The sequence below is a fragment of the Varanus komodoensis genome, unplaced genomic scaffold (genome assembly GCF_004798865.1).
Source record: "Varanus komodoensis strain SLA01 unplaced genomic scaffold, ASM479886v1 scaffold181, whole genome shotgun sequence".
Taxonomy (NCBI): Eukaryota; Metazoa; Chordata; class Lepidosauria; order Squamata; family Varanidae; genus Varanus; species Varanus komodoensis.
Genome location: NW_025335530.1, coordinates 25,833 through 45,131, shown reverse-complemented (window position 1 = coordinate 45,131; position 19,299 = coordinate 25,833). Strand labels below are relative to the sequence as shown.

Below are 19,299 nucleotides of genomic sequence, written 5' to 3'. Positions count from 1 at the left end.
AGCTGTTCGAACAATCTCTTCCGACCATTGAGCGACCACAAGGAAAAGGCAGAACAATGAAGTCCCATCTCAGCGCAAGACACAGCAATCTCGGGGAGGGATAGGCGGGGGGGGGGGCGGGGGCGGGGGCGGGACGGGACTGTTTTGATCTGAGCTTCCCATCCACATGTTCATCCAACAGGGCAAGTATTAAACATATACACTTCACATAACACACTAATGCCTTCAAGATTATTATTATTATTATTATTTCGTCCCGTGTGTTCTATACAAACAAAGCAAAATAACATTCATGGGAGGGGGAAAATAACTAGCGAGACCACACGATCCCTTACCACGCCGGAGTTTTCCTCTTCATATATTCAAATATGGAATGCTTTTCTTCCAAAGATCCACATTTTGAAAGGGGAGACTAGGGGAGGGAAATTGCACATAAATAAACCAGACGATTCCAAACAAGAAATAAAAGATGTCCCCAGCTCAGCAACCTCTCCTGAAGTTCCAGCGTCCTCCAAGACATTATTTCCTCCAGTCCTCGCCGCGCTCTCACTGCTTGAGCTCCAAAGCCCACACGTGCTGCGGCCAGCCAGTTCTCCCTTTGGTTTTCTTGTCACTGCTGCTAACTGTGCTTTTCAGAATTTCGTTCTGTTTGGGAAAGGAGGCGAAGAGGAGAAACAAAGAGATTATCGCCCTGCGGTTTCTGGGTCACCTCCTCCCGCCAGCCTCACCTTCGGGGCACAAGGCAGGGAAACATGCCTCGCTCACTTCTGGAGCCGCTTCGCGCGTAGTTCAGGACTGCCCAGCTCTCGCTGAGGCCTCCCGACCGTAGATCGAACCGCAGGCTTTGCCTAACTCTCTCCGGCTGCAGGCGCCCGCAAAGCGGCGTGTGCGCCCTGTGGGGAGGGGGCTTTTCAGTCTTACACAAAAGCTTTTCAGTCTTACGCAGTCTTGCACCTTCTGAACGAGCCTGGGCTGATTCGCAAAGCGCTTGGCGCTGCGGTAGGACCACATACCCCGGAGTACAGAGCACTGAACCCAGGGGAACTTCCGCGTCAACGTGGAGGTAGATGGCAAGCGGGATGGCTCTCTGAAGCGGATCACGAAGAGCGAAGTGCCTTGGAAAGCGAAGCTCTGGGTTCTCCCTCCCTCTCGTTATGAGGGGTATGCCCACGGCTCCGGGTTAAGCGATTTCAGAACCGGCATGATAGAGCCGCAGGTCTGAGCCAAACAGAGCATCAACCGAGCCGCCCGCTCATATTGTGTGTGTGCGCGCACTCATGCGTGTACACACACAAACACACGCACGATGACTCACCAACACCTCCCCTTAAAAACAAAAGCATCTACGGAAACATATTGTAGAGGGACTGTATAATTTCTCCGAATGGCAGGTTCAGACAAATTCCCTGTGACTCTTGCTATGAAATGCATGTATTGTGGAACACACGCCTGAGTCAACATGCAATTTCCCTTCCCATTTTACTTCGCATCCATGCAGTCATTCCCGCCCTCCTCGCAGCACATCTGTATATTATTCACACAAACACTGCATAGAAAACTGATTTCTATAACTTTGTGGATACACGAGCTCCATATGCTTAGCCAAGCTGATTGTAAATGGCTAGATCATGACTAAGAATAAATCTTTGGAAGCTTGGGATGGCGGGGGCTTAATGGGCGGGGGATTCCCCTCTAAGAGCACAGGAAGCCCCTCCTGCAGCCTTCCTGCTTGTCCAAGAAAGTCTGTTCCAAGTCTGTACCACCACCCTCAACGCCACAAATTAAAGAATGGATGGTTGAGCAGGGTATAAAAGGCTTACTCCAAGGCAGATCCCTGAAAAAATTGCGGCGCCCCGATCATAAACACTTCTGCCTCGGAAACCACATTCCATGGGTTTTGGACCTAGCTTAACAGGTTTAGGGCCCAAACTTCACGGACTGAGCCCAAACAGGTATAGGGTGCAAGCTATGCCGGGAAATGTAGGGCCTTTTTTCTGTTTCAACATGCAGAGGACTGCAGCCTTACAATATCCATTGAATAATATTGCATATGAGTGGGATTTGAGCCCCAAAATAATCTTAGTTCCTTTCCTTAGTTCGGTGGGATCTTTTTCTTTTTGTGTATAGTATATACTCAGATTCTTTTTGACCCCAGTCTACAGTGCTCCACCTTTCCTACGGTCACACATTGCACTATTGCATTTCCAAATAGCCCATTGTTTTCAATGGAAGATACTTCCTAAGGCTTAATCTCACTGCCTGAAAAAATGTGTGGAGGTTTAGTTGGGAAAAGAAAATGTATTCCGAGTGTTTGAGTTCAGGATTGTTCGCATGATTAACCATTCTAATGCGAATTGAGATTCAAAGTCCTGCAGAGAATATTGTCTTCCCAGTCATCCTTCTCAAACATATTTAAGGAAGAACATCAGCAGAAAATTTGAGGTTATTATAACCTGGTTTCCCCATGTGATTAATTAGGTTTTACTCTGTAGGTTAATTCTTGGCTTCCAAGAAGATAAAAGGTCGGATATTTTGAATTATTGGTAGAGGAAGGGGCCGCCCCTTAACAGGCATTTGAACGGTAGACTGTATCCTGCATTAAGCGAACTGGTGCGCACACGGAGAGAATCGAGGTCCCTGGATTATCTCCGAAAAGGGGTGATCGTTGGAATTGAGTTGAGATCAGATCTATTGGATCTGAATGCTTCTGCGCGAATGTGTAACTAGGGTTTAGCAAAGCCCTCAGTACTGCAACACATGATTTGCAGATTTCAGCGGCGAGGAAGAAGAAACCCGAACACACCGGCCGGTGTCATAAATCCGAAATCTTGCAACTGGGTCTGCAGTCTGGGATTGCGTCACTGAAATGCCACTGATGTTGTGGGACTGCTTACCCCTCCCCTATCCCAGAAAATGCCTTTTGAGACGATTCATAGCCCCCCCCCGCAAGTTTTTGGACGGAACTCAGGATCTCTGCGGGGCTTTGCCGACTGGGGGATCAATCCACGACTCCCTCATTACAAGGCGTTCCTTTCCTTTTGATTTTAAAGGCAGCGCTGCGAAATTTGTGAGTTGTGGACTGTAAAACTGACAGCTTCATCCACGGACTGGAGCGAGGACATTTCCGGTCCGACCCGAGACTGGGTAAGAGCGAAATCCATGAATTTAATCGGGCATGAATGTTTGTCGTTGACATCCACGGGCCGAAACAAGAGCGAGAACGGCCGGTTGTCTTCCCACTCCCAAGACCGCAGCCACTCGGATCACAAAGAGTTTCTCTCTCCGCCCCCATCCCCACCGCCAGGAGATTCCTCTTTAAGCAGGCCTCTTTGCATTTCCTTGAGATTCCCTGGAAGCGCGTTTAGGATCGAGATGGGCAAGGACGCTCCGGGACTGCTTCGGTCTTACTTGACCTAATGTTTGTTGCGTGGATCCCTGCCTATAATGCCTTCATGGCTGCAGCGATCCTAAAAGCTCTTCCTTCGAAATAGGAGCGCGTTCACCGTCAATGAACGAGGTTTAATTTCCAAGATCATGCGTACCCCAAGAAAGCCTCAAACGAAAACAAACTGCACTAAACTCAGTGGGGAAATTCACCAATTCAGTATTTTTCGAAGGGCCCCTGCAGTTTATACAGCAAATGGTGAAGGCGCAGGGGACGGATATAAACTTCTTCCTTTGATACCGCCCCCTGAGGCCTTCCCTATACTTTCTGATTAATGATTATTAATAACAATGATAATATTAATAATGAGCGGTATAGTAGACCTTCCTTTCAAATAGAGGGGCGTGACTATGTATCTAGAATCGACTAGTTCCCAAACCTATTGTCCTTCCATCTAGAAACATGCGGACCGAAAGGTCGCTGCGAAAGCAAATTACGCGTCGGACAGAGCACTACTGGACAGAACCCCAGCTCGGTTCTGGGGAAAGTAATGGGATTTCTGGGACAAGAGGTCGTGTTTAAACGGGAGTGTGGGAGGCCGGGGACTCCACTGCCTTTAGAATACTTCCCTGGAAATAAGGCCGGCTGAAATCAGTGTCCCAACACAGCCCCTCTCACATTAAACGTCCCCCCGTGAGCGAAGCTGCACGCTCCTCGAGGGCTTGGCACTCGTTCAGTTCACACGGCTCCGGTCCGCGGAACTCGGTTCCAGCGAGGAGCGCTTAGACGCTGCTTTTCCGTGCAACAAGCCCGAGCGCCAAACGCGAGTTCTAGCTCGGCAGTGGAAGATCCCGGCCGCCGTGGATGCTCCAGGGCCTTCCTTCACCGGCCGCGAAATGGGATAAGCCATCCCCGTCGCTTCGCCTCCCCCACCCGCGGCTCCTTTCCCGCGTGGGGCCCTGTCCCGCGCGCCCGGGACCTGCCCTGGCAGCTCCGCCGCGCGTTCCCCACCGGACGGAGGCGGGCCCAGCCGCGGGGAGGAACAGCCCGTCCCCTGCGGTCCCGGGGCGCACCTCCAGGGCTGCGCTCGGTCTCCCAGGCTCGGAGGACGGCGGCCCGAGTCCCTGCGGCGCGCCCTGGAGGAGGCCGGCCTACCCGTCCCCGGCGTCGGGGGCTGCGCGCCGCGCGCCCTCCCCGCTCCTCCTCGCGCCACCCTCCCCGGACCGGCGGCGGCGGCGGCGGCGGCGGGCGGCGGCGGCGAGCACTACTGACCAGCTCCTTCTTCCTCTTGTCCTCCTTGACGTCGGTCTTCTTGATCTCGGCCTTGAAGGCCTCGGCCTCGCCGTTGGCGTCGTCCTTGGCCAGCAGGTCCATGAGGTAGGCGATGTAGCTGGTGGCCAGGCGCAGCGTCTTGATCTTGGAGAGCTTCGTGTCCGCCGGCACGTTGGGGATGCACTCGCGCAGCTCGGCGAAGGCGCTGTTGATGCTCTGAGTCCTGCGCCGCTCCTTGCGGTTGGCCGTGCCGCGGCGCTTGACCGGCCGGGGGCCGCCGCCGCCGCCGCCGCCGCCCCCCAAGCCCGGCGGCCCGCCGCCGCTGCCCGGGGGCGGCACGCCGCCCACGTAGTGGTGCGGGTGCTCCAGGCCCGCCGCGCCGTTGGCGTACTCGGGGCTGTAGGAGAGCGCCATGCTGTAGTCGGGCGGAGACATCTCCGAGGGGTGGCTGCTGATCAGCCAGCCGTGGAAGTAGGGGTTCTCCTCGTGGCTGCAGCGACTGGCGGCGGCGGCGGCGGCAGCGGCGGCGGCGGCGGCGGCGAACGGGTAGCCCTCATGGTGGACCACCGGATGGTGGGGGAAGCCCCCCACCAGGCTCATCGCCGGGCCCCCGGCCGCCCACCACCCCCGATCCTGTCCCCTGGATCTCAGCTCCCGAGAAGACGGGCCCCCGCCTTCGGCTGGCCTTAGCACAGGGCGGTCGCCATGGGGTGGGCGCTGCAGAGTCCCCGGAGCCCTCCGAGGGCAGGATCAGGGCCTCCCTCGGCACTCATGCGGAGCAGCAGGAGCGGGCTGAAGCTGGAAGTAACCACCCAATCCAGCCAGGGCAGGGGGCGCAGCCCCCCTCCCTCAAAAGAGGAGCCCTCCCCCCACGGATAGGTTCGAGCTTCACTGGCTGTCCTTGCTTTGCTTCTTCTCGGCTTTGATGGGGGGAGGGCGAAATAAGTGGGCGCGGAGGGAGGGATGTTTACTTACACCTGCATTTTCTCCGCAAGCCCCCACTCGGCCGAACCGTTTCCCCAAGGTCTGTCCACTTGCTTCTGCTCCCTGCACGGGAAGCGACTCGCTCGCTCGTTATATCATGAAAGATCCCAGCATTTTCCCCTGGCTTAGCGTGGGGGACTAGAACCCACAGAGTCCACCCCTCGGGGAAATCCGAAACTTTCTATTCCTATGGAGGAGCTGCTGAGAAGGATGATGACGACTGTGAAGAAGATGGTGGTGACGAAAAGGGGCAAAAAGAGAGGAATGGAGGAAAAAAACCAGTCGCGTTCAGGATTGCTTTCCAGATTCGGAGGTGCGTAGAGCGCTGGTCGAATTTCCCAGCCTGATCTCCATGTACAGCTACATCTTTAGGGCAGCTCGGGTTAATATATGTCGTCAGAGGTTCTCTCGGCCAATCGGCGACGTCGGGGGCGGGGCTCAGCGCTCTGGGCCATAAAACTTTTTTTTGATCTTCGCGCTGCTAATTGTTCGGCTTCTCTTTTAGGATTGGCTGCCGTTCCTATCCATAATATAATTAAAACAAACGAGGGAAAGGGTCCCCCCCTTCCAGCACCGACAGAGGTTAATGCAAGTATTTAACAATGCTTTGCTGTAAGTATGTCTATGCATGCCGATATTTTGGTTGCTGAAATAGACAGATCGACAGATAGATAATCTAAAATTGCTTATAAATTCGGCTGTACTCTAGATTGCAATAACCTGCATGTATTTCTATAGTGTATGCTGTACTATAAGACCATATTGACTGCCGAAAGTGGTAACAATAGATAATGTGGACGATCAATTTAGTTACATTACATATGTTTACATGCATAATTCTTAAAGAAAAATATTGAAGTGGGACAATATCAGAAAGATTCTTCGAACTGAGATTAGCATTTATTACAGCTTGGAAGTAAACTCCTTTGAAATGAATGAGATGCACTTCCAAGGAAAATGAATTCAGAATCTGAGTGCCACTTAGAAATTATCAGAAATTATCTAACAAAATATTCTTACAGTAGACTATAGTAATGCATTTGCTCCTTTCATCCACTTTGGTCCATTCAGGAAGACTTACAGCCAAGATCTATTGGCTTGTTTATGATTAATCTGGTCTAAAAAGCTTGTTACATGTGGTATATATGGCAAAATTAATGCTCCAAACTAGGAATTGGATGGTGTTGCTTGCAAACCTTTGCTTCTTACAGACACAAACAAATCCATTGCTCAAATGGATGAGAAAGTAATCTTTCAAGAATAATTATGTTTTTCTTTTCCAAAGCAAAATGATGACATCTGAATCCTTTTCTTTCAGTTCTGTGGGTATTCACACGCTCCCTGCCTGAAATAAGTTTCCCTTCGACTTAAGCAGCTCAACAGAGTAAGTAACCAGATCTTATTAACAGCATGTTATGTTATTTTCCCGTTTAGGTTAACAAAGATATAAATATCTCTTTGCATTTTTCTTATTTTGCTATAAAATCACTGCTGCCTATAATAATAGTAATAACTGATCAAAATGCCAAGGCATCATGAAGAAAACAGGTTTCACTTAGGGAGGGGGAGTAATTAAAGAAAGGTTTAAAGGCTGCCCGCTGAAAGCCAAGAGATATAAAAACTTTTGTGCCTGTGAGATGTTGAACACATTCTAACAGGAAAAGGGATTCCAACCTGCTTTTCATTGAGAAATTGGTAACTGGAGGTAAGAAACGGAGCAAAGAGTTTCCTGTTGCCTTCCCCAAAGAAGACTCAATAGCTGGGCATTTTTTTTCCAGCCTTGGCAAGAGGACTGCTGGATTTGGAGTAGATTAACATGCAGTTCCAAAAATTGTGGGGAAATCACGTTAACAAACCCCCCAGACCATGAATCCATGAGTGAAATGGGACTTTACTTCTTGCTGCTTCTTTGGCTTAAACCTGAACACTCACAGTTTGCAGATCTCAGGCACAAGCCCTTCTGAGGAATCCAGGTAAACTTTTCATGGGTACCTGATGCTTGGAGAAGAAATGTAGGGACAAAGTTAAGGGTGTCTTTGGAGCATTCAAAATATGTTGCACTTGGACTGGGAGCATGTTCCATCAAACAGGTTGCCCCTTAAACTCAAGTAAACATCTCTTGGTGAGAAATCTTTCAGATTGGTGCCTGCCATATTTGTCTCAGGAATCTTGTTCCTAATTTGAGGCTAAATCCAGTCTTTGCCATATTTTGAGCAGACCCCTTGAAATCTATGGGATTTAAAGCCTTAATTTAAATCTCATAAATTTCAGTGGATGGGCTCCAACTGTGGCACTGTTTGGATCCAAACCGCATCCTATAATGTGTCACGCTAGAGGATGCTCTTTGCTTAAATAGGCTAGGAATAAAAATAACTGCTTGCAGCTTCATCTTGTAGAGATATTAATGTCATATAAATTGACTTAGTTCAGTTGCAATCAAAGTACAGCCTGGGACTATCTCAGTAAGTTCAGTGGGGCTGTGACTACAGTTGCAGCCTTAAGATCAGAGTGTCAGGAATTGTGTGCCCTGACCGATGATCCTGAGATCAGGGCAAACCCCATTTATCTTACTATTAGAATTTTCTTCAGCCAGTCAAACAGAACTCTTCATATCAGAGTTAGACTTGAGCTTGTGCTGGCACATTCATGAATGGATGCATAGCTCAGTCAAGCAGCAGCAATTTAAATAAAGATCCACATAGCGGAAGTATAATGGATATACAAATAGAATGCATCTGAATATGGTAAAGAAATGTGCAGATCTCTTTCAAGATCTTGGTGCATACAAATCCCAAATTCTCTCCTGGTTAGATATTCTTCTCATACAACGATTAAATATAGTGAGTGGAATTCTAATTATTTACAGCCACATGAGAATTGTGCCATGGTTTTCAATGGAGCTTGGATTGTATTCAATTAATGTGAAGGATGACTGTCAGGAAAGGAGTCCGGATGGGGAAATCAGAGCCTCCCTCGGCAGTCCGGCTAAAGCCAAGCATTCGCTTTAATTCCGATTTCCCGATTAAGCTAATTGGCACCCCGATCCTAAAGGCGTTTACTTGGAAGTAAAACCTGCACTGTTTTCGGTGGTCTTGCAATAAACGTGCTCAATCCAGCTTAATATTGGCTCCCAAATACTACTTTGCAATCCTGAATGCAACCTTCCTGGAGAGCAAGTCCCCTTGAACGAAGCTCGGGGGACTCCCTTCCTCGCGAGGAAATGCCCTTTGTTTTAGGACTGGGATTGCTTGCATTAGGAGCTCAGTCGGACTCTGGGAATCCGGCTGTCCGAGGCTGAGCGGAGCTGCTTGCCGGAGAGCGCGGGGTGGCTGGCGGAGGGGCGAGAACAACCCAGCCGTCTGCTTAATAATGCCCTCGCTTGCAGTCGGATGATACATCCCGCGTTCGTCTATCTGTCCGGAAAGAAATTAGGACTTCTCAGAGGACTGGAGGAAGCGATTTCTTTCGCAAGTATTTTTCGCTCGCAATTAAAACTGGGCTCCCTCGCGCAGCCTTAGGACATGCCCAAGCGCAGGGCGGAAAAACTTCTCAGCGCCAAACCGCTGCAGCTGGTTCCCTCATCTCTTCGGGGAGAAAAGCCCTGGCAAGCAAAGGGCTGAGGAAAGGCGAGCGGAACTCGTGCATCAGAGGGGCAAACTGCAAACGGCTTATTCAGTAGAGGAAGAGGAGAAGGCCATTCCCTTCTCGGTATTCGCAGTCAGGGGCCCTTCACGCACCACTGTCCGTGGGCTTCTTGATTTGCTTTCAGAATGTGTTGCTTTAGTTATCCTGAAACCTCCAGGCAGACTCGTCCGAGCAGGATCGGTCTCCCCGCCCCCAAAGCTACCTCCCGCTTTTGATCCTCTCCTTTGGAAAACTTTCCTTCAATTTACTCCAACTAACCAGTCCCACCCGCCCCCGAATTTCGTATGTGCTTTCCATTCTGTTCAAATCCTAAAAGCCCGAACTGGAAGCCTCAGAAACCAGTAACGCTGACTTCCCACTGAGGCAGACTTTGTGGGTCTGAACAAAATAACAACGGTATTCCGAGTTTTAAAGGATTCGCATTTGGAGTGTTTGCTGTGTGTGCCTGCGTGTGGGATTTCTTAGTTCCATAAACTATTGCTTCTTACAAACCATGAACGGAGTCTCTAGTGCATTCATGGTAGCAGCTCACTGTATAATAAAAAGCCTGTTAAGATGAAATAAAATTTCCTGCACGCATTTAGAGTGCTTAAATTTCACTGAAGCAAATGGCAAAGTTACAGAGCAATCTTCTGCATGTCAGCTCAGAAGTAAGTCTCATTGAGTTCAACCGGGCATCCTGCCAAGTCAGTGGGCACAGGGTGGCATTCTTAAGCAGTTTACCCACCTGTGGGGTCAGAGTCTGGGGGAACTAAATGAATTCTGAGTCCTCTGCTGCGGATAGTTGTGCTCAGGACTGTGTTGCCAACTACTTTCAATTCCAGCTGGTCAGCTTGTTGGAATGAAGGAAGGTCAGTTATGATGTATACACTAAAACGTACACAGTTACAGATTATGAGACAAGATGGGGGAAAGAAGGAGGGCTGGTGAAAAAAGAGAACATTATAAAAGCAACCGAAGAACAGCAGATGAATTCAAAATTAATGATGGTGAAGATAAAGCAGAGGAAGGCAAAAGAGAGGAAGAGCGAAACTAGGTGTCTTTCTTTGAGCAAATCTGATGTCTGCACACCAAATCAATATACCTGTTTATGAGTCTTTATTTCTTGTCTTTCAGAACCCTTTTTGATCCAATGGCTAGCCAAGCCTTGCCTGAAGCTTGGGGTGCTTACAAACTGAGTGCAAAAGTCACCTGAAAGAAGCCCCAGACATTGCTGGCTGGATCTTTCCTGTGGGCCTGGAGAGAGGGAGCCTTGGAGAGAGCCCAGCTGATTATTTGGGCGGGCTGCCCTTCTCCGAGCTGGAAGTCAAAGCGCATCAAGGTGACCCTGCTTCTCTGCGTCCTGGATGTCGGAGTGCTGCTCCCTATCAGAGACTTCTGTGTGCAAGGTGCTGTGCATTTGAAAGTGAAATCCTTCTGCCTTGGCAGTCCCTGCTACCTGCAAATATAGGGTTAGGCTTATATGTTTTACTTTCTAACTTCCCTTAATCCATTTTTATTTTGTTTTAGTCTTTTAAGAAAGGAATTGAAGTTGGGGGAGATACTTTAGTTTCCCTTTAACATTGCAAGATTATATTATATTACAAATAACATGCACAGAAACACACACAATGTATATGAAAGGGACATTGGGTTGTAGGGGAAATGCAGTGTTTTGTAGCTTTTTATTTTTTGGTTTCTTTTACAATTCCAAAGAATGGAAACTTAAAGACTAATAAAATGACACAGGTCAAAGAAGCATGCCACTTTTTTGTATTTTCTGACAAATCAACTCTCATCAGCTTGCTTCAGTCACCTCTGATTTTTAAGGTAGGGATTGACAAATGTGTTTTGATACAATTATTTCAAAGTCTTACAGCAAACAAACAAAAAATGTGTGTGTGGGGGGGATGTACAGGAAAGCAGAAATATATTGTACCATAACAATATTGTTCAGTGCAGCTTTAGCTCTCCAAGATGCAAACCAAGTCCCATTTGCACCCAAAAAACCTTGTGCAAAGCGGTCTTATCCATGCCTATTCAGAAACAAATTCATTCCTTCATTCCTTCATTCCTTCATACTCTGCCCTTCCACCAGGAAAATAGACCCAAGGCGACAATTTCTGCGCCCCCTTTCTCCCACACATGCCTCCTCACCCCTCCCACTTCCAAGCAGCTCACAGATATAATAAAATGAGAGTGACATGTGCAATAGGATTTATGCAGCCACTGCAGCATAATATCCATCTGATAGTTCTGGTTCGCAGTGAGAATAAAAGTTTGTGTTTGGAGGTATAACTGGTCAAACAGAAAAGAGGTTCAGGCACCCGGTCTCCTAATGCAGCCACTGGCTGGTGGCTGTTTTCCCCTCTCACACTCAAATGGAGTTGTCCCTCATGTTTTTGCACCTGGTTTGTCCTTAGAGAATCGTTTGGCCAATGAGCCGGTGAAAGAGCACTCCAGTTTATAAACCGAATCTCCCTGGCACCTAAGATGGCAGTTCTGAGCAAGCCCATTATAGCCACTGGGACCGGAATCCGAGAGTATATGGAGGTGAGCCTCAAGTGCAGTATGCTGGTCGACCCCTCATCCAGAAGAGGCTGAATTGACAGCACTTGAGAAATAAGATCAGTCATTCAGGTATTCATTGGCTTGAAAGTCAACTGCGTGGTCGCCTTAATGAGCCTGTGAATTCTGCTAGAAGGCTCAGAAGGCTGCGTGACCTGTGAGGATTTGCAAGCTGCGGCCAAGGGGTGCGTGTCCTCCCACTTTCACCCGCTCACCCCAGTTGACAGCACTGTGGTTATTTATTGATTTACCAAGATATTTTTTACTCCGCCTCTCTATTGTAATTCCAGTACTCCCCTAGTCCTAAAGTACCTCAGTGCACCCCCCAGTCCTAAAGCTGGAAAAGTATCCCAAGGCTTTCAGTGGAATTTGGCTTGACTTTGTCTCAGGGTTTGGAATGTTTGTGGATAAAGTTCCTTAGAGCAGGTTCTCCTAAACTGCTGCCTGGTGGTTCCTAGTAGCCATATTTATTGATGTGCAGCTTGCTCTTCTCCCAGGTTTCTTTCATTCATTCCAAACGTGGCTTCTTCGGGAGTTCTTTCAGATGACTCCGGATTTACTTCTGATTATTTGGAGAGTGGGGGAGGAATCCGGAAGTGGAACAGCTTCTTCCCCTTAATTCCCAGCTTATCCAGAGTGTTGGATTTAAGATGCTTGCAGGCTTGTGGTTTGCATCCTTACATTTGCTATATTAAACCGATTAGGAGCAATCCAGCGAAAATGGTTGGCCTAAGCCTCCCAGAAATAAGTTCCACTGAAATAGTTGGGAATTACCCCCAAGTCAACTTATGCTTAGGGTAGGCCTAGAGACTGACAGGTTTATTCTTTGAGGGCTGGTATCGTCTTTCTGCCAAGCTTCCCCCTCACTCTCAATTTGAATTATTAATTTATGCAGAAATCAGGGAGTCTTGAAAGCGAGCTGACATCTGGCTGGCTGCATCCTCCCCACCCCCACCTCAGCAGTTCCAGTTACAGAAATTGACCAAGAATAGAAAGGCCTGTTTGTGGGTGGGTGGTAGAAACAACAGGGCAGGCCTTTGCAATACACCGTCAAGGAACTGAAGCTCTTTACTTTTATAGCCTTGCATTTCCCAGCTTTGCCATTCACTAAAAAGCAGGCCTATTTGATGCACAGACTCAAGATGGGTGAGATCAGACTCCATCACCTTGAAATCAGTCCGCACAGTGAACACACACAGTTTCTACATGTCATGGAATTTTGCCTTTTCCTACCTGCTGCCCTCCTGATATTTTGGACTGCAAATCCCATCAGCCCCAGCCAGCATGGTTGATAATCAGGGATGCTGGGAACGGTTATCTCAAGGGTACCAGATTAGGGAAGGCTGCTCTGGTGGAAGTAAGTTTTGTCTTTTTGAAGAATCCTAACAATGTAATACTGTACATGTCTTCTCCCATAGAGGTCAATGGGACTACCTCCTTGGTAAGTGAATATAGACTGCAGCCTAAAAGAGGACAGGCTATTATTGTTTTTGGGATTTTTCTTTCAGATATATGCAGCTCTGACTGCAATGCCATTTTCAAAACAGATGTTATTTATATGGTTTGTTTCTTTCCCTTACTGTTTTGTTGTCATAATGTATGATATATTTTTTAGAACAACATTTCTAAGTTTGCCTTTAGTTTTTTAAAGCCACACCTTGAAAAATGAACAATTCTGTGCTTTTATTGGTATTTGATTCCTTCCCATCTCCATGCCTAATATTCAGAATTTAACAAAAGGTTGAATAGAGGAACCCTGTCAACACCCAAAAACAAACGTGGCATTTAAAGTGTATATTTCATCGGTTTCTTTCAGGGAACTATTCTGGGTATGAATGCTAAAATCAACAGAAATCAGTGAAGCTTGCATCGAATCTCAATCCTAAGAATATTTATTCAGATATAACTTCTGGTTTCACATTCACTAGTACAGGTGTTTTGAGATTACAGCTTTACATTCTGAGAATTGCATCCAAGTAAAGAAATGCAGCATGGGAGACTTCGGCTGGCTGCTGTCCAAGTGCGCACTGGTCGGGAAGTTAACACAAATAGGACTTACTTCTGCGTAAACAGCCATGATGATTGTGGTTGTGCTGGCCATCGACAGCCCTGGAAGAAAACATATTTTCAATTTACCAGCACTTCGTCTGACCAAGAGGAAGCATCAGCCTATGTATTGTCCCAAAGTAAACACATTGCTTTCCAGTAGAATGTACTTCCCTGGGTGCTGTTTCAGGATGGACTGCGCAGTCCCAGTTCGGCCAATGGACTGGAACATCTCCGAGGCGAGTTCCTTGGCTTGGCTGGCTTTTGCCTTGGCAGTCGCCGCCGCCGCCGCCGAGCAGAATGCTGCATCCTTCTGTTTGGGAGCTGCCGCAGAGGTAGTGGGGGAACTAAAGCCCATGTAGAAAGAAACCCCAGAGCGTCCGGCCTGCTTACAGTCATCAGCCGATCTCCGCGAAGGAGATAATCAGACTCTAGCGCAGCCTGGTGCCCTTCAGACCTTTTGGAGGACAACTCCAAACATTCCTGACCTTTACCTTTGCTGACTGCAGAAGACGGGAGGTGAGGTCCCAAACATCCGGAGAGCACCAGGTTGGAGAAGGCACTTTGTAATCTCGATGGACAATACAGCGGAGTGAGCCTGCTTAGAATCGGCCCGTAAGGCAGTGGTTTCAAACGCAGTCAGGGGGACGTGGACTGCTTGCTTAGAGTCTGGGGTTAAAGGACGCCACAAGTTACGGCTCCGTCAGAGTTCTCGGACGCGGGCTTTCTGAAACATGTAAAACAACCCGCTGCCTGCCCTGCGGACCAAAGGAGGGCCCCTTTCTCAGGGGTGATCTCCTTGCGAGGCGCTACCCAGCCCTTTGGGTCAAGAGTCAATGGCACGGGGCTCGCCTGGTGACCTCAGGCCAGTCTGCCTTTCTTAGCCTAACCTGCCTCCCAAGGAGGATAAACTGTAAAGCGGAGGAAATGCAGCCTGCAGCCTCGAGTGCCCTCTGCGAACCAAGGGAGCCGCCCTTGTCCTTGGCTTTCGTGCGTCCAGGATAAAACGGGTGTGGGGGATCCTGTACGCTACCTTGAGCATAGCAGGGAACCGCGGGCTAAGCAATGAAACGATCCCCGGGTAAAGAGGGCATCGCTTCGTCTGTTTCAAGGTCTGCCATAGGATAGCGTAAACATGGAGTATCGGCCCCATTCTAGCACCCGGCTCTAGGCTTATAAGGGCTGATTTTTATTCAGTGCTGGCAGGAACACAGGCAGGTGAGGCAGCCTCTGCGGAGGTGCGCGGCACCGGCTCCTTTGCAGTCCTGGAGACAGTTGCGCACGGCCAGCTTTTATGAAAGCAATACCCCCTTGTGGTTGCAGTGCAAATGGAAGATTGCCTCCACCTTCCTCTGCCAGCGTCACTGCGGCTGTAAGAGCTGCACGGCAGCAGAAATGCTGCCCCCCCCAGCCCCCCCCCCACCCGCACCCCGCTCGTGGCATCTCCTTGGCGCTCAGGTCCTCACGACCCCGGAACTGCAGAAGGCGATAGGGCCGCGACCAGAAAAGGAAGAGAGGGCAATCCTAGCTGGAGCTATCGAATTGCCCCGTGGATCGAACAAGGCCCGGGTGGTGGGATCCAGTGCAAAACGTGGGGAATCGCCAGAGTTGGAGACGGTGTTCTGTGTGGAAATACGGCGAAGCTATTGTTGGCTGGGGATTACGGGAGGTCGGTGGCTGTTAAGCTGTTGGGGAAGGCGCTTTAACATGCATGACATGTTGTCGAGGGAATCATTTCCTCGATTTGGAAAACTTGCCCAGGTGGTTTCACGTTTTATTAGTTGCCTTTAAAGACCGGTCGAGTTTAGGAGTCAGACTACCAAATATGGGGCGCGATTGAGTCAGAAACGAGCATTTTTTCCGTGTTATTTTTTTACAGAATTGCTAAGCACCTGCCTAAATTTCTACCGGAGTTGCCCCGGGTGATTAGCTAGCTCATTTTTAAGTGCATTTGTCTTGTGACGTCAGATGAGGTCAGTCTCTTCTGGATCCAAGCCGGGCTTCTGGAACGTGGGGAACCAAATCCTAAGATAGTCAAATCTCAACGCGTGTTGAATTCATCTGGTCGCTTGCTGAGCGTAGTCCTATGCACGTTTACTCAGAACCAAGTCCCATTGAGTTCAATGGGGCTTATTCCCAGGAAGCCGATCGGGGATTGCAGTTTCAGGACTGGTCTGCCTGCCACAACATAGGATTTTTACCAAGTAAAGTAAGGGGGAAAAAAAGTTGGATTTTAAGCTAAAGTGAACGACTTTTGCAAAAGTTGTGTATAATGCGCAACACTCACACCGTGCCAGAAAGGTGTCGGTGTGCATGTATTTGTATATTCAACCTCCCCTCCTCCCCCCCCTTTCCCTCCCCTTTCCCTCCCTCTGTATCTAAACGTAATTGATCTGGCTGAGTGAGGCCGTTTTGGTAATTTGGATATACCAAGTCTCCAGATAATGACATATAATCAGACTTCAGGTCACTTGGTCATTCTCTCATGACAAACCCCTCCTGCGCTCTCTGATCTGCTTTCAAACTAAATTTCACACAAACAAATAAAGCAAGACAGGAGCAAATTCTTAGAGCACACACACGCCCGGGCATAGAGGGTATTGGGGTGGGGGAGAGGAAGAAATATTAGGAAACTCTGCTAATAGAGCATAGTAAACATGCTCTCTGATGGGTTGGGGGTGGGGGAATATACCGGGTTTAGGAAAGAACATCTTATCATGAAGAGAGTCATTGTGTACAAAAGGCGAAGGGGAAAAATGTTCTGGCTCATGTTAAAAATGACATAAATTAAAATAAAAATAATTACAAACAGAAAATGTCATAACATAAACACAGGGGGCTTACTGGAAAAGCGGGCAGGCAGCAGACGTGTTGGGAGACCTTCCCTTCTCCGCGCTCGCCTGCGCGTCCTCCTTTCCGGCCGCTGGGAGCGAACGGCTGAGCCCGCCGAGCGCAGCCGGGCAGATGCTGCTGGAGACGAAACCCGCATTTATTTTATGTATTCGCAGCTGGTGCGTGTGGAAACTGCCTGCTGGGGGAGCGACTGCCCCTTTGCCCCTCCTCCTCCTCCTCCTCCGACCTGGCCCTGGCCCTGGCCCTGGCCCAAACACACGTAGCGTGTAGAAGCCCAGGCTTCATGTGTGCGGGGAATAAGAATAAGAAAGGAAGTGCGTGGGAGATCGGCACAATCATGGCTACAAACAGCACACTGGGAAAACGGCCTTTGTGGTCCTTTATGGCTGTGGGTGAGATTCTGTACCCCCCACCTCTAAGGAAGCCTCACTGAAAAGAATGGGACTTACTTCGGAGCAGATACGTATAAGACTAGACTCCATGTTACATTGCATACGATTATACCCTATATTGCAGGACTGAAAGCCAGCATGGCACAGTGCTTAGAGTGTTGGTCTGGAAGGGGAGAGATCTGGGTTCAAGTCCCGTCCTGGCCTCGAAGCTCGCGGGATGACTTGGGTTAGTCACTGCCTTTCAGCCTAAGCTACCTCAAAGGGTTGTTCTGAAATAAAATGAGCAGAAGACGATCGTGTAAGTTGCCCTGGGTTCCTTGCGAAAGGGAAAAAGGTGTGATATAAATTGAACAATAGCACTGTGGCGATCCTAAATGCATCTGTTCAGAACTAACCAAGGCTGCGATCAGCGCACAGTTGTCCAGGCACTCATTCAGTGGGGCTTCTTTCTGAGCAGACGCAGTCACATTTGCCTGGAAGTAAGCGCCAGTATATGCAGTACGTGTCACATCTGAATAAGCATCTAAAGGAATGGACTGATACTGCTGCATCCTAGCATGAGTTAACCCGGGAAATAACTCACTTTGTCAGGTGATCATACACCACACAGGGTGCGACAAGGTGAGAAACGAATGGTCCCAAACTGAAATTCGGAATGGCATAGCACCGCCTTTCTCAAGGTGGTGTCCTCCAGATGTGTCAATGGGACTTGAAGTCCTACACATCTGGAGAACACTACCTCCAGGAAGACTGACAACGCATCAGTAATCAAGACTGAGATTACATATATTTATATTCAAAATATTAGATATAAGTGTCCTTACAACATGATTTCTCATGTTGCCTCTTCATTTTGTGTAGAGACTCTTTTCAAATGGTTGTGAATTAAAATTCTAGGGGAATGAAAACTTAAAACGAAACATGCTTTTTGGATTGTGCCTTAATTTAATTTAATAAATCGATAGATGTTCTCATTGCTGACAACGTCTGAGCTCATGTAATTTTACTATTCTGATAACTCTCCCTTTTTGCTCATTACAGCATCTCCACATGGTCCAAACCAGATGGAAGGGGTTTAAACAAAATAGGCATTAAGGGTGTAATCCTTTGCATGATTAAACAGGAAAAAATGCCTCACAATTCCCAATGCTGGGACCTGTTGATTTTTTTTTTCTGTCTACACTTGCACAGGATTGGGTCTTAACTCACTTTGTAACACATGACATCACAATTCTGAGGATACAGCATGGAAAGAAGTCTCATGACTTACAATCACAGATTTAGGGTGCAGACATATACTTTGCTATGGAAAAGCAAATTATAGAAATGAATCCTAAGGTTCATAAGTCTTCCACTACTAGAGGAAAAAGCTGAAACGAAACAATCCTTACAATGTCATGAGCCCACAGCCACAAATAATACAAAAGAGAGATTCGGATGACATACACTGTTCAGGCTGCTAAGTTCCAGAGAATAGCATCCCCACCTGAGGGAGAGCAGGATCAACATGTTCTTGATTGAAATAGACCAGGTTTGCTCCGATAGACAATGCCAGGGCACGCCTATGTCTGCCTGCTCAGAAGCCAGCCCCATCTGATTCAGTGGGACTCACGCCTGGGTAGGTATTAGAGGATTATAAACTTAGTAGGCTGTTCTGCCTGCTTATGTTTGGTTACCCCTGAAAGAGAACCTATTTTGCTCCTACCGGTGAACTGCTTCTGCCAACGCTGACAAGTAAAGAAAGAAGTAGAATTCGGATTGCTGTGGTGGGCCCAGAGAGCTGTGCCCATCGGGTGGTACAGACATGCTTGAGATAAAGAAATATGTAGCAAAGGCCAGGGGAAATCTCTTTTGAATGGCAGTGCATTCAATGCAAAGGCAGAATGACTGTGGTACTTCCCACACCCTGGCTTACAAAACTCCATCCGAAATATTACCGCTTCATATCATATCTGCGCGAACAGCGCAGCCTCAGACTACACTTCCTGTAAATTGAACTACTGTGTCTTGTCAGAGCCAAGGAGCGGCAGGTTTTTTCCGCAGAGAGACGCATGCCTAGTCAGAGATTCTGATAGCGCTTCCCCCGTTTCAACCATTCGAGCAACGTCGAAACCCTAACAGCAGCCCCCTGTGTACGCATCAGGAACAGGTCCCATCGAACTCAATGGGGTTGAC

At 48.4% G+C, this 19,299-nt stretch overlaps 1 protein-coding gene and 2 long non-coding RNA genes across 5 annotated transcripts; 1 reads left to right on the top strand and 2 right to left on the bottom strand.

Annotated features, from left to right (window-relative positions):
* Positions 1-220: 220 nt before the first annotated feature.
* Positions 221-5,615, bottom strand: LOC123021733 (heart- and neural crest derivatives-expressed protein 2). Its single transcript, XM_044426776.1, has 2 exons — positions 4,658-5,615; positions 221-645 (listed from the first exon to the last, which is right to left on the bottom strand). The coding sequence occupies exons 1-2, from the start codon at positions 5,255-5,257 to the stop codon at positions 547-549; spliced, it is 699 nt and encodes a 232-aa protein (XP_044282711.1). The 5' UTR covers positions 5,258-5,615; the 3' UTR covers positions 221-546.
* A 474-nt stretch (positions 5,616-6,089) lies between these two features.
* On the top strand, positions 6,090-13,777 carry LOC123021735. Of its 2 annotated transcripts, none has more exons than XR_006414396.1 (4): positions 6,090-6,253; positions 6,960-7,025; positions 10,403-11,905; positions 13,650-13,753. It is a non-coding gene; the product is annotated as an uncharacterized LOC123021735 (long non-coding RNA). The 2 variants fall into 2 exon arrangements; XR_006414397.1 differs by having other exon boundaries at positions 6,092-6,253; positions 10,403-11,818; positions 13,650-13,777.
* LOC123021734 lies at positions 13,703-18,576 on the bottom strand. Of its 2 annotated transcripts, XR_006414395.1 has the most exons (3): positions 17,864-18,566; positions 16,724-17,812; positions 13,703-13,942 (listed from the first exon to the last, which is right to left on the bottom strand). It is a non-coding gene; the product is annotated as an uncharacterized LOC123021734 (long non-coding RNA). The 2 variants fall into 2 exon arrangements; XR_006414394.1 differs by having other exon boundaries at positions 16,724-18,576.
* Positions 18,577-19,299: the final 723 nt, after the last annotated feature.

Excerpts from the sequence above, each read along its gene's own strand:
- LOC123021733 (XM_044426776.1), bottom strand. The coding sequence starts at position 5,257 with ATGAGCCTGGTGGGGGGCTTCCCCCACCATCCGGTGGTCCACCATGAG. Across the intron at positions 646-4,657 it reads ACAAGAGGAAGAAGGAGCTG|AACGAAATTCTGAAAAGCAC; the intron begins GTCAGTAGTGCT and ends TTTCCCAAACAG.